The sequence below is a fragment of the Hirundo rustica genome, chromosome 3 (genome assembly GCF_015227805.2).
Source record: "Hirundo rustica isolate bHirRus1 chromosome 3, bHirRus1.pri.v3, whole genome shotgun sequence".
Lineage (NCBI taxonomy): Eukaryota > Metazoa > Chordata > Aves > Passeriformes > Hirundinidae > Hirundo > Hirundo rustica.
In genome coordinates, this window is record NC_053452.1 from 39,326,554 (window position 1) to 39,340,465 (window position 13,912).

A 13,912-nucleotide genomic window follows, 5' to 3' on the forward strand; every position below is an offset into this window, starting at 1 on the left:
GTGCAAGAAAACCCAGAAGAGATCTGTTGTGGGATTTGGACAGTTTCCTTCTCTGAAGTGACTATGCAAGATTAGTGCTCTTAATTATAAGCACAGCCATTGTGTCTAAAGTTGTCAGTATTCATTTAAGCAACCACTTTTGGAAAAGTTTGATTTATGTTTAGCATTCTGCTTTCTTGTTGGCATACGAGGCACTTTTAATCCAAATGTACGGGGTAGCATTTAGCTGCCTAGGCACTTGAGTCTTCTTACTATCTTGGCATACCTAGAGAGGAAGTAGGAGTACATACTTGAGGAAATCTCTGATGAATTCTCATCCCAAGAACTGAAAGAAGAAAGAGAAACTTAGAAAAATACTCAGTATTATACTTGATAAACTGTTTTTTGCTAAGGTCGGGATTCCACAAAGCACTTCAGTTTATGTATGAGAGCTGTTGTAACATTGATTACATCCCTCACCCTGTTTTTTCCAGTCTGACTCTGCCTGCTCTTGTCAAAACTTGGTTATTGTTCAGTTACATATCCAAATCACAAAGAACCATTCTCAAGAGTTGCAAGATAAAGATTTTGACCTAAAACTCTGTCACTGCAACCATGTCAGCCTGGTCCTAGCAATAAAAGCAGCTTTACTTTCCTGCACATAGCCTCTTTCCTCTATTTGGCTGTGGTTTTGTAGCCCACAAGTAGAGTTCTACTGGCACAGTGTCACAGGTTAAAGTAGTAAAGTTATATGCTCTATCCTTTCCCCATCCTCTCTCTGAATCATTCTGAAAAAATCAGCAATGTTGAATGTTTGTTTCAGCTCTTAATTTTTTTATCCCCCCTCATTTCTCTGAGCAAAACAGTTTCTTTATGGCTTGGGAAGTTACTCAAAGTTACTTAACTACTACCTAGGTACGTTTGGTTTGAGTCATGAGTCTCTTTTTTAATTGCTTTGACAAACAGTAAAGACCCAAAGATCACAGTGTCCTAAAATAAAGCTAACAACATATTACTATAACAAGAATTTTATTTTACATTACAAGTCTCATTTCTGTTCATACAAACAGTTGTAACTTTATGTTCTTAAACCAAGGTCACGTTTTTGTACATACAAGAAGTATAAAATATAAACTTGTTACTTTTTTAATTTCATTTTTTGGGGGGAGAAGGTGAAATAGGGAAGACTTTTCAGGTTTATTTGCGTAAATTTGGCTTCTGTGCATAGTTTTATGCTGTATCTGAAACTTGACTCTTTGGGGCTAAGAGGTGGTGCTTTTTAATTTTCTTGGCACACTGAGGTTATGCTAATGTGTTCAATGTAAGTTTCTATTAAAAATATTCTGTAGCAACATCTTTGTATACTTTCATGCAAAGCTTTTGAGTTAATGAAATTTCACTTTCTTACCAAGTGCTAAGCAGTCTCAGAAAAGATGTTAATGTTAGTAATGGTGTATTATTGTAAATGTTAGCAGCATGGGAAAATGGGGAAGAAAAACTCTCCCTTAAAAAATGTACTATTATTTTGTAACAAAAAAGCTCAAAGGGTTGGTGGGAATATATTGCAATTTTACAAAGTTGTCTTCAATATACTCCCTTAAGACCTTCACTAAGATTTACGCAGAGAAACCCCTTTTGATTCATCTTGTAAATTTTATCTATATGAGAGGCATGTGCAACTTCTCCTTGAGGAAATGCTAACAGTAGAATGGTTGGATTTGCAAGCAGGGGCTGAGCCAGGGGACTCTGGAAACAATAGGCAAAATGAGAGAAAGGAAGTGTGGATGTGTTGGCACTAAAAAGCGAGGTACCAGCAGCTGCTTATTCTGATACTTCTAAAAGGTCACTTAGCTGTTACACATTTTCTCCTCTTGATGTTTCTTTCCCCTCCTTTTCTTTAAGAGGTCTGTAAATTCAGTTTGGAAAAACAAAAACCAGTCACTTATTCCTAATTAAAAGAAAACCAACCAAACAAAACATTGAAGTGTGAGAAATCTGTGTATGAATTACTGTAGTTTTGTCCGCTTCATAGGCTTTTAACATAATGAGTGAAAGTTTCTGGAATTCATGTTTAGATTAAGCGGAAATAGCATCTGAAGAGAAGTGTGGGTTCATTTTGATACTTCTTGACCCTTTTAGTTTGTTCAACATCACTTATATGTAGAGCTGTCATAAAAGAGCAGGAGCCCAGGGGTTTGAGAATGAGTTTAGCTGCAAAATAGATCAATTTAACACTGAATTCAAATTATTGGTGAGCAGAATGTTAATACATTGGCCAGGTTTGCTGTGCAATACAGCAATCAAGTCAAAACAAGACCGAGGAAATCAAACATGGAATGGAGAAATAGAAATGGCTGAAATTCAGTAAAGACAGATGCCACAATGCAGTTATTGTTGATGAAAGTTACATGATAGTACTGCAAAAGAGGAAAGAAAATGTTCCAAAACATGTACAATTACAGTACTAGTCTAGGAACAGATCATGTCATCCATTGAATACAAAAGTATAATTTGTTTTATGGTTTTTTACTTGGCTAAGTGCTAGTGGCTAAAGCAACATAGAGATCAGTTTTCCAAATACAGCATGCTGTAAATGGCATTCCAAATTGGAGTGAAGAAAAGTGTGTTGGGATTTTAGTTTGTTTTTTATTTGTTTGCTTGGTTTTCTCTTAACCATTAAAAAAAAAAAAAAAAAAAAAAAAGAAAAAGAAAAAAAGATTCTCGGAGAAATATTTGGGATTAATATACTGTGTAGATTAAAAGACTGATAAACCATTGAGCAGATAGTTTTTTCCCTGTAAATGCAGTTGAGGACTAGTGATAGCACTTGACTGTAAACAATACAGTAAGTATTCCAAAATGTGAAATCACAGCTCAGGTATTTCCCTAACTTCCCAAATCATTAAACCAGAGATGCCTTTGATGCTTTCTACCATTTATGTTCATAGCACAGATGAAAGTAAAAGTTTCATATTAATGGAAAAACTAAAAACTAGGATGATTTCCTTGAACTTATAAATAAGGGTACACCTCAGTATACTGTTTTTATGTTTTACTTAATTATTCACAACTGCAAAAAGCTTCCAGTCCTAAATAGAAACACAGGAACCCAACTCCTGATGAAGTCCTCCATAGTTGGGCTGGGGATGCCTCTGGGTTTTTTTGGTTTTCCTCACCTTCTGGGCAGTGATTTGCAGAAGGGCAAAGTGTGGGAATCACCTCCTTCTGTGTTGCTGTGGCCTGATATTAGGGCACTCCTGGAACAGCGCCTGGTGATGTTGGTAACTTTTTACCTGACGCAGTACTAGGATCTTGATGCTCAGTTCCTGGACCATGTACAAACCGCTGGATAGTTACATTGCATTTTCTTAGAGTTGCAGCTTCTTTATTCAAGCAGATTTTTTGAAGTTGCCATGCCTTGAGTTAGTTTGGGAGAGTATATTAGATGAAGTTCCTTCAGATGTCAGTACTTTCAGATCTCCTAGTATGAGAATCCCAGATGGGAAATGGTCATCAGGTTTCAGTTTAATTAAGACTATTTTGCCTGTCAGTATGAACTTTAGCAGAGTTTTAGTTACCTTGGTAAGTTTTTGGGTGGAATCGAGGCATGTGTTAGCAAGGCTAGTATCTTGGTGTCCTAGTCTTCTTCCTGGGCAGGAGGAAACAAAATGGTAAACTAAAACATAATGGAGCTGGAATACTGCCTAAATAAAAACTGAGATACGCAAAAGAATCTTAATGTACTTAAAAGAGTAAATTCAATTGTATTATATAGTAAAATATGATATTTACTGACATGTTGGTTCTGCTTTAAGAGATACCTCTTCATGTTCATAAAAACTGATCAGTTCTAGATTTGTTATCTATTACATATATGTATATGTAATTTTAACATCCTGTTAATTATTTTTAAAATAAAAATCGTAAAGTGTTTGAAGTAAATTGAACAATTTGCTATGTGCGTATGGTACATAGGTGCTCCTTAATAATAAGGTATATAAAAGAACACTTGTCATTGTTTCTCCATCTAAAGCTAAATAGTGGAATCTGCTTTATAATGATTAATAATGCTCATAAACTCAGAGGCAAATACGTTTATGCAGAAGTGATTTTAGAACAGTTGTGGGTTATTTTGAAGTTAATTTCATTAGTGACTGATGATGAATGGACTTGAGTCATGAGTTAAATACACTTACTGCCTGTATTTCCTGCCTAGAGAATGCTCTGAGGGATGTGTCCACTCTCACAGATTACATTTTGTTGGTTGAAGCCTGCACTGAAAAATGCCTTTTGTACCTTGCGATTCAGAATATGGAGGTACTTCCCTTCAAAAAGCCATCTAAAGCTAACTCTGAACCAAGAAGATTTGCTTTCAGGATTTATTTCTTTTTCTTTCAAGGGAATTTGATGTTTGTTTAGTGAGTGGTCAGTGTGTAAAAAGAATCACAATATTGTGAAATGTTTCACACTGTTTATTCCATTTTCTGTAGGGGAACAAAACCATTCTTGGATATCAGTGTACCTGTATCCATAGAAAGTTTACTACGCCAGGAATCCTGATAAAGTGTTACAACTCTAACCTGTAGTCCGAAGTCAGAGAAATAAACAGTCACTCTCCTCTGCCTGGATAAAGTTTATTACTTCACAGTAATTTTAAGTATCAACATTAAAAATTGTATTCACCTCTAACCAATATCCAGACACTGAGTTTACGCTGTGCATTTCGTGTGCTAAATTCACATTTATTTCCCTGTGGATACCGATGCACGCAGAACTTTTTTACTTTTATCCCACGGCAGCGAAACAGTCAGTCTTAACAGGCTCCTGGGCTTTGATAGCACTCGACAATACAGCTTGTTTCACGAACCTTCTTTTTCACACGGGCGCAGGCCGAGAGGAATGCTCCAGCAGCCCTTTCTGGGGAGCTGCCGGTTCCCCGGCAGGTTCCCGGCGCTGCCCGGGTTTCTGCGGGCCGGGCTGTCCGCGGCGCTGCGGCCGGGCCGTGACGGCCGCTTCCTCCGCAGGCAGGGCCCGAGGGCTCGGCTCGCTCCTGCCGCGGAGCAGCAGCTTCAGCAGCGCCCAGGGGGCTGTTCCCAGCGTTCGGGAACCATCTTGACTGCAGCGCGGATCTGGACTCGGGGCTGTGCCCGGTTTGAAGTCTCCTGAGCGCAAAGTCTGTGTCGGGGCTTTGAGACAGAGAACAGAATCCTCTCGTGTCGTTTAAACATTAGGTTTTTTCGTGCCGGCAGATTTTTTTAAAGATGCTTTAGATAATGTCCTTTGACAATGTTTGACAGCTACTGGCTAGTTTAATGTGTGCTGGAAGAAACCCACTTTTTCGATCCAAAATTGCTTTGGCGCGTGGGCTTGGTATCCAATAATAATTTATAATTAAAGACTCGATAAATAGCGCTAACTTGTTTGACAATCAAAACAAAAATACGTGGCTGTCAATTTAAGCAATTGATGGCTTGTTTTTATAGGTGACAACTTCTGTCAGAAATTCTAAAGGTGGAGTAAGCTGCCGTGTTCTCCCTGAGCAGGTGCTATTCCCTCAGCATACCTTTGTAACCTTACTTTTTTACCAGCTTTCTTCTGCTTGTGAACTGCTGAGGTTAGAAACTCAGTAGGAGCAAAAGTCTGTGTTAATTTGCCTGACTGTAACTGCACAATTAAAGCAGTTTATCAGCAGGGGTTAGGACAATCAGTGTGTTCTGATGCTTCATGTTATAAAATTACTTCTGTTGTTCAAACAGATACTGTAATTAGTGCATCATTTTAAACTGGTTTTCTGCAGGGTTGGCTTTGGGTTTGATCTGATAAAACCCTCTACTTTTGGTACTTACATAAGCACTTATTTTGTTTTCAGGCCTCATCTAAATTAACAGCTTCTATTGAAATGTTAATATCAGGACTGTAGCGTTCAGATACAGGTTTGGGGATGGATGAGTTGTTTATGAGGATTTTTTTCTTTGTTTTTTACCTGTCAATCTTGTCAAGACCTAAGATTCAGTCGCAAAAACGGAAGGAGGAAGCCCCAGTTGTTACTCTAATACTAGCATTTGATACACAGATGAGCAGGTTGCTTCATACCGAATAACAAAGATGACTGTGTTCCGTCCCTGGCACATGCATAATTGGATTTCACTTAGGATCGTTTCATGGTGAGACAGTCTTTTAAGGGGCAGTTATGTGTTAAAATATGGTCCTTCACCTTTTCCCAGCCACAGCACTGACCTTGTGTTGGCACACTGTAGCCCTTTATGGTTGTCAACTCCCTTGTCCAGCAGGAAATAAGGGGGGGAAGAGGGGAGGCATCTGCTGCATCAGCATGAGGTCTGAAGGGCTGGTGCGGTGCTGGGGCCAGTGCCGATGGGAGCAGTAAGGGCCGCCTGGCAAGGGCAGTGACCCTTAGCAAGGTGTTACACTGCTTGGGAAAGGATGCAGTAATGCAACAGTGAAGAGATTATCCAAGTGATTTTTGCTTCACTACATCTGGACTTCTCATGAAAAACGGGTCAGCTGATGTGGAATTATTTGTAGACTGGTTTATTCCTTGCACAATGTTACAGAAATCTTCGGTCTTCTGGATGTTTGTTTTGAACTGTCTCTGCAGCAGAGAAGCCAAAAACGTAAAAATACAATTCTGTAGCTCAGGTGAGCAGAACAGTTGCAATAATGGAAGTTTCATTAAACAACACAAGACAGACAACTCTTGAAAGGTTGGCGGTATATGACCTTAGGGCAAAGTGGTGCATTCTTCTAAGATTCCTCTGACTTGGTTTTCCCAGTTCAACTGTATTAACAAAAGGTAGTAAAGTAAGATGTAAACTGTATTGAATGGTTGAATAATGTTTCTCTTGGACTTATTAATTCAGATATTGTTGCATGGCCGCAATACATACCATGTCTTACTTAAAAATCCTATAATTAGATCAGGACTAGAATTTTTTTTTATAATGACCTTTTTAGTGACTTTTTAGTTAAATTTAAATTCTGTTTCAAAATTCTTTATATCAACATGTTAGCTTTATTTTTTTAAAATCACACGGCTTCTGTTAAACTGCTCTTTGAAATATTTTTGGAACTTTGATATGTATGTGTGAATGTTTTCATTATGGAAAAAAAATATTCACCTAGAGCTACTGTCAATTTTAATGTGCCTACAGCACAGTTTATTAGATAAAATATATTGTGAGATTTTTACTAAATAGCTGAATTTCTTCTCTCCACATCTTACCTCCTCCATTTGACTGTGAGAAATGGCGGTGAGTGATTATACTGGTTTTTATATCTTAGAATAATTTTAATTAAAGTTCCTAGAGTGTACTTGAATTAAACCTTTGTATAGTGTGGAGGACTAAAGCTATTCTGATGCCTTTTAATTTTAGTGTTCAATTTGACATTATATGAAAATGTTCTTCCCTTTTACTCTAGCTTTTCTGTGGTTTTTGTCATTCAGTAGGGAGACCAGCTTGTTTAATTGGTTGGTGAAAACAGAATTTAATAGCCTATCTCTTCAAGATGAGTGAGAATACTAAGGGTAATTTTCAACACTTGCTTGAGCTGGTGACTTCACTTCTTTTAAAGATCCCTGCTGTTGGTAGTGCGCTGGTTTTGTAGCTTTTTAGTGGTCTATGTTACAGGAAATTGTATGAGATGGAGTGGAAAAAAGTGCATAGAATGGAAGCTGCACTTTTTTTGTTACTATAGAATAGCCACAGCTTTCTGAAAAAAGTGCTGTGGAGGAAAGTTGCATCCACTCTTGCCACATTGCATTAATTCTTTCATTCTTTATTGTCTAACTAATATTTCTCTGGCTGCATATAAACAGATACTAGCATAATATTTTTTCAGTGTTTATTTCATTTTTCTTTAATGGTATTCTGACAGTTGGAAGTGACTGGATCCTCCTTCATCAGTTTTTGTCAACTTATTTTTTGTCAGTTGGCTGTACTGTGAAGGACTTTATGGTGAGAAATAAGGTCTGAGAATGTTTTTTTTTTAAGTTGATGATGAAATATTTTTGATGCCTTTCTTTGTGATATTTTTGTGATATATTTGTGATTTTTTGTGATATATTTGTGATATTTTCCTTTTCCAGTGTTTGAATAATGGTAACAACTTCAGTCAACCTTGACACTTTATTCATTTGGGTCTGAAGTTTTTTGGAACATATCGGCTAGAAAGAGAAAAGACCTAACATTGTACTCTATTCTAGAGGAGTTTTCAGTCTTCTGCGTTGTGTGGCTTACAGGAATCTAGGAAGCTGCTGTCTTCATTCTTGTTCAGTCAGAGACTGAGGAATTAAGAAGAAAGCTTTGGGATGGGAGGTGAAGATGTAAATAGGAATGGCCATTTAGGCCCAGGATGCAGGAGGTGCAGCACCACAACTCGAAGTTACTGTGGTATGGTGAGGTGTGTGGAAAATATGGGATACAACTTTACAGTGAGCTGGACTGCAGTGGTTCCCCTCATAGAACAACCTTTCTAATATTTAAGTTTGATTTTATAGATTCAAGTCAGTTGTATCCTTTACCTGCTTTTCTGCTTCCCCCTAAATCCCTCCTCAAGAAAATTCCTCTAGCTACGCTAGTTGTTTTTTTTTTTTGTGCAGCTAGATTTTGAGGACTTGTAGCAATATTTTTTTTCAACTACCTAATACATTGACCCTAATAGCAAGATAAATATTGAGTAGTCCATTATTGTGCATAGGTACTCTGAGGATTAATGAGTGTATATGCACAGGCAAGAGAATGAAAGCAAATCTGTCTACAGAATTAGGCTATATATAAGGATACAGAAATTTCTGCCAAACAAGGAACACAGTGAAATTTCGTCTGCCTTTTATGTTGTCCTTAATGTTCTTTAATTTAGCAGACAAGATAGTTTGGTTATAATTAAGCTTTTCTAATATTGTTGTTCCCCAAGGTTGTGGTGTAAATCACTTTACTTTGTAGTTTCCTATATTTTCAGTCTCTATTTTTCTTGTATAATTCTTCCATAAACAATCTCTGGGATGCAGGAAGACTTCACGCTGCCAATTGCTTCTTGTGTATGCAATATAATTTTGGATATATGCAGTTGAATTTCTTTTTCCCCAAGTCTTAGTCAGGTTTTCTGATTTTCCTGGTGCTGTTTCTTCCTTCAGTGTGCATGCCCTTCCTGCTGCGGTAGCAAATGTTTCTTTCCCAAAATAATTCTCATGGCAGTTTGTATTACTCCTGTCTGCTTTTTCAATAGGTAGATCAGGTAACTAGGCTGAATGGCTCAACAGTTGCTACTGAAGAACGAGGGGCAGTGGACACACTGAAAGAAATTATGTTTAAACCTAAGAAAAAGGGGGTTTTTGTTGTGATTGAACACTGGCTGAAGACAGGGGGAGGGGATGGAGTCTCTGTCCTTGGAGATGTTTAAAACCTGGCCTGGACCAGTATGCTTGAGTTGACCCTACCCTGAGCAGGGGGTTTGAATTGGATGATGTTCAGGGTCCCTTCCCACCCCCAGCATTTTCTGAATCTATGAAGTGAACTGGTTTGTCTTATCTGCAATTCACTTCAAGGCTGCCACATCTTGTAGTTTCTTTGTACCAAGTTACGCAGCAAGGCAAGTGGTAGTAATTCTTTCCTGCCCATCTTTTCACCATTTTCTCCCCCAAAGCATTCAAAAGAAAACCCAGATCAGCCTTTAAAATCTTGAGCCACATTTAATGAGTCTTCAGAAAGATACCTTCCTTCTTGTGTTCCACATATATTCAACTTTCCTGTTCAGGCTTTACTGTAACAGATCTTGAGAAAGACGTGTTCAAGACCTGTTGCACAGAGGATTAGTTTCATATAAATAAAGATTTTACTTGGGAGAAAATATGTTTTTCCAAACATCCTTTTAGGATTTAAAAGGAGAATGAGGTAGCATAAAAAAATGGTAGCTCTTAAGTACGAGTGGTTTGCAGATTATCTCTTTTTCATCACTGTAAGTCTGTGTTTTGTACCCGACTTTCTGTTAGAATGAATGAGCTAGTAAAGACCTGAATTTCCCAGTTTGCGTAAAACCAAACATGTAAATAATCAAATATACATACTGGTATAACAATCAACTAGAATTTTCAATGGAATAAAAGACATTTCTTAGAAAACTGTTAACCGACTAGGAAAACCATCTCCTGAGACAGAATGGGAGCACTGGATGAAATCATAACCCCGGTGTATTGAGGTAGAACATAAATCGGAAGCCCATTCCAATTTTTCTGTTATTTCTCTTTTATTTTTTAAACGTAGTGCGAAATTTTATTCTTCTTAGCCTTTCTTTCAGTCTTACCATTTGACTTAATAAATAGCACTCTCAACAACTGTGCTTTTATTACTGTACTTCATGGCCGTAGAACAGCTTATCATAGTCATACACTACTGCAGTTATCTTACTGATAAGTAGTTTGTATGATTGCTTGTGCGATGAGGTCTCACCCTAATAATACCTGTGATTATAACCCTTACATACAACATGTTCCACCTAAAAGTAAATTAGAGGGATAAAAATCTTCAGTATCATTTCTTTGTCCTAGATCCAGCTTTTTTGTTCTCCTTTTAAACTGAGCAAAAAATTCTCATGGTGCTACAGAGTAATTTGGAGTACAGTGCCAGTACTTGATGTAACATTAATCTGAAACAAGTTTTGGAGACTTTGCACCATACTGTTTTTATTAGGAGAGGAAAAGGATACAACACGATAAAGCTCCTTTATGTTTGCATAAACATGGTGTATGGTGTTTAATGGTGTGGTGCCTAAAACTGTATTTAGGCATTCCTTGTCTTTCAGGAACAGAACTTGCTACTTTACTTGGGGTCACCTTTCCTTCTCATTTGTTCCTCTTGGCCTTTTAAAATTTGTTTTGTTTTGCCTCCTGTAATACTATGTAGGTTTCTTGCATCTAGTCTTAGTTACTAGGACCTTTCCCATTCCAATGCTGTTTCAGTACAAGAAGAGGTGGTTGCACATTTTTTCCTCTGCCCTCTGCTGGTTTAGGAACCTTCTCTCATTCTTCATACCTGTAATGTATTATTTTGTATACTGCCTCATACTGGTGTAGCTCGTCACCATCTTAAAAGGAAACAGCTCACTCCTGCTTTAAATAAAAAAATAATGGAATTGTTTAAAAAGTAATAGTGGAGTTTTGAACATGATTGAATAAGTTGCAAATATCTTGTCATGGACAGTTCTTTCAAAGATTGCATTTCAACAGAGGGCATGTTATAAGTCAGCTGCACTTTGCATCACATTCTGTATTATATCATAAGTGAGAGTTATTTTTCGTTCTGTTTCCACCTTCTGAAGCTGGCAGACCTATTTTCACAGCCATCTTTGTTAAAAAAAGGTGGTGAAGATAGCTTTAAAAACAGCAAATCACACCACTGTATCTCATAGTATGGAGTAATGGATATGTGCACGCTACATACATAGTGAAAGGCAGTTTAAAAGTACTGATTCTTTTACATATGTTTTTCATACATCTCTCAGGGTTCAGTTTTTCCCCCCGTGTTTCTATCCTTGTCTATTCCATGAAAAATTGCAGACTTAACTGAATTAGAAGTAAAACATGCTAAGGAGTAGTGTGTGAATATGAGACACTGCAAACATTTATTATTAAATCTTAGAACATTTCCTCAATGTATCTCATTTCCTGGAGGAATTTTTCATGAAATTTGGGGGAAAAGATACATTTAAATTTATTTTTATTTTTTTAAATGAAGTTAAAATGTGAGTTGTGGTTAAGCCACAAGGGTTTATCCTACAAGTAGGAGGCTCTTCTATTATACACAGCTTTTTAATTTTTATATAAGATGGGTTTGTTTATGTAGGCCTTTTAATTGAGTCAGAGTTTAATAATTTTTTTTTTTTTTGAGGCCCAGGTTTTGGTTTTTTTTTAAACTTGCTATATTATACTTTTAAATATTGTCAAATTTGAATGAGGTTCCATGAAAATTTAGCTAACTTTATTCACTGTTTAATATAAAAGGAATTGGGAAATTTCTTCTGTGTTGCTTAAATTTATTGGTTTCTGTTGTTTAAAATTGAAATGTTTTGTTTAGGATGCTTTCCCTTTCTGAAAACATTTCTAATATTTATCTTTGGGATTACTAATGCCATGGATCTGTTGAGTACTTGTGTACTGGTGACCATCTTGTCACTTGCCCTTCTGTAACTTCAGTATTAAAGCCTTGTCATCTCCTCCTCTCTTTTCTCCATCCAGTCCATGCAGCTCTCCTCTGAAAATAGCAACTTCTGTTCCTTTTGTAGTGCTTGATTCTTGAATCTTGTCTTCATGAGTATTTGAAAGTGATTCTTAACACTGGAGAATTGCTTTCCTGTTCTTTGTAGTGATTCAGATGGAGTTTCTATGTCTGGTGTATGTTTCACTTTTCTTCAAAAGATAGGTTGCTTAACCGCTAGTATGTCTTACCTGTTTAACTCTTGAAAGGCTCTAAATAATAGTGAAAGTAATACTGTGTTTGTATTCTTATTCTTGTTCCTTTTTTCAACTGGAGAAGGTACTCTTAAGAAACCGCATATGTATTGTACTCTTTAAGAAGTACAGTATAGAATAGGAGGTTCCAAAACACAAATAAAGCCCCAAAAATGGTATTTTGAAGGCTAAGTTCGTATGATACAACAGCCTCCAAAGTATGAAGAAGCATTGCTGAAAACAAAGTTCATACTATTTACAGAACTGAATTTGTCTACTGTTTGTGATTGTTGTATACAGAATGTAAGTGCTTCATAGCTTCCATGTTTTTCATTTTTTTTAGGAAGAACAGAATCGAGGCAAGCCCAACTGGGAGCACCTGAATGAAGATTTACATGTACTTATCACTGTGGAGGATGCTCAAAACAGGGCAGAAATAAAGCTGAAGAGGGCTGTTGAAGAAGTAAAAAAGTTACTGATACCTGCAGTAAGTATTTGTATGCAAGCCTTTGATTTCCATTTTCAGAAGGTACTTTTGAAATACAATTAATTTACTGCAGGTGTGTAAGAGTAAGCCTGCAGAGTGCCATCCTAAAAGGAAGTTGAGATATGATTTTGTAATACTCTAGTGATCTTTAAAATGCCTCCTCCCAGACGGAATTATTCCTTAGACGAGAATAGTATTTTAAAGAGACTTTTTTTGTCTGAGATACAGTTATAGGAAATAGTTATCAACTTTTAAAGGCAATGCTGTATTGCAACAAACACTGGTTTTCTTTCTTTCCTTCAGTATTAGTATTCTTCACTTTAAGGATGGGGAAGTGTAACATGCTTTTATGTTTCACTTCAAGATGATTCTGGTACTTCAAGAAATGAAGGCATGTTTTTTTAGATCATCACATTAAACATTTTTAAAAAGAACAAAACCCTTTAGTATCAAAAAACTTTGCTGTCAGTATAGTGGGGAAAAATAAAAGTAGTGAAACTGGAAAATGGTTGTCTTTCTCATTTCCCGATATGAACTGCCTTCTGCACAGCTAGATGACTTTAAATCCTTTTTCAGAGACCAGAATTACCCTGTGAGAGCCCTTCTCTTAGATCTTCTCTGTATTCTCACTCAAAGCAAGGTTATTCTGTGTGACTTTATAGTACATCCCATGCCATTAACTTGTATCTTGTGCTCATCTTTACCACTACTTGCATATCCCTGTAAAATGATAAGAATAAATTAGGTCTTTTTCAGTGATGGAGAAATTTTCCACATTACAATGAAAATTGAGACTATCTTGTGAAAGAAAGTAGTAGGTGGTATTAAAATGACCTACTGATTTTGGGTACTTAGTGAATGCTAATAGACGCTAGCTGTGAGGAAACTTATGGTGATACATGCTGTCTCTATAAGAAGATTTATTCAGAAGACATTTTTAGAAATTACTAAAAGTAGGGAGAGACACTTAATTTCTGAATAACCAA

The 13,912-nt window shown here is 36.8% G+C and overlaps 1 protein-coding gene across 9 annotated transcripts in view; it reads left to right on the top strand.

Annotated features, from left to right (window-relative positions):
• The window catches only part of QKI (QKI, KH domain containing RNA binding), a 149,364-nt gene that overhangs the window by 91,310 nt on the left and 44,142 nt on the right, over window positions 1-13,912 (top strand). For all 9 annotated transcript variants that reach the window (XM_040058510.2, XM_058419869.1, XM_040058505.2 and 6 more), the window contains exon 4: window positions 12,783-12,926. In XM_040058510.2, coding sequence (XP_039914444.1) covers window positions 12,783-12,926 — 144 coding nt within the window. The remainder of the gene's footprint in view (window positions 1-12,782; window positions 12,927-13,912) is intronic.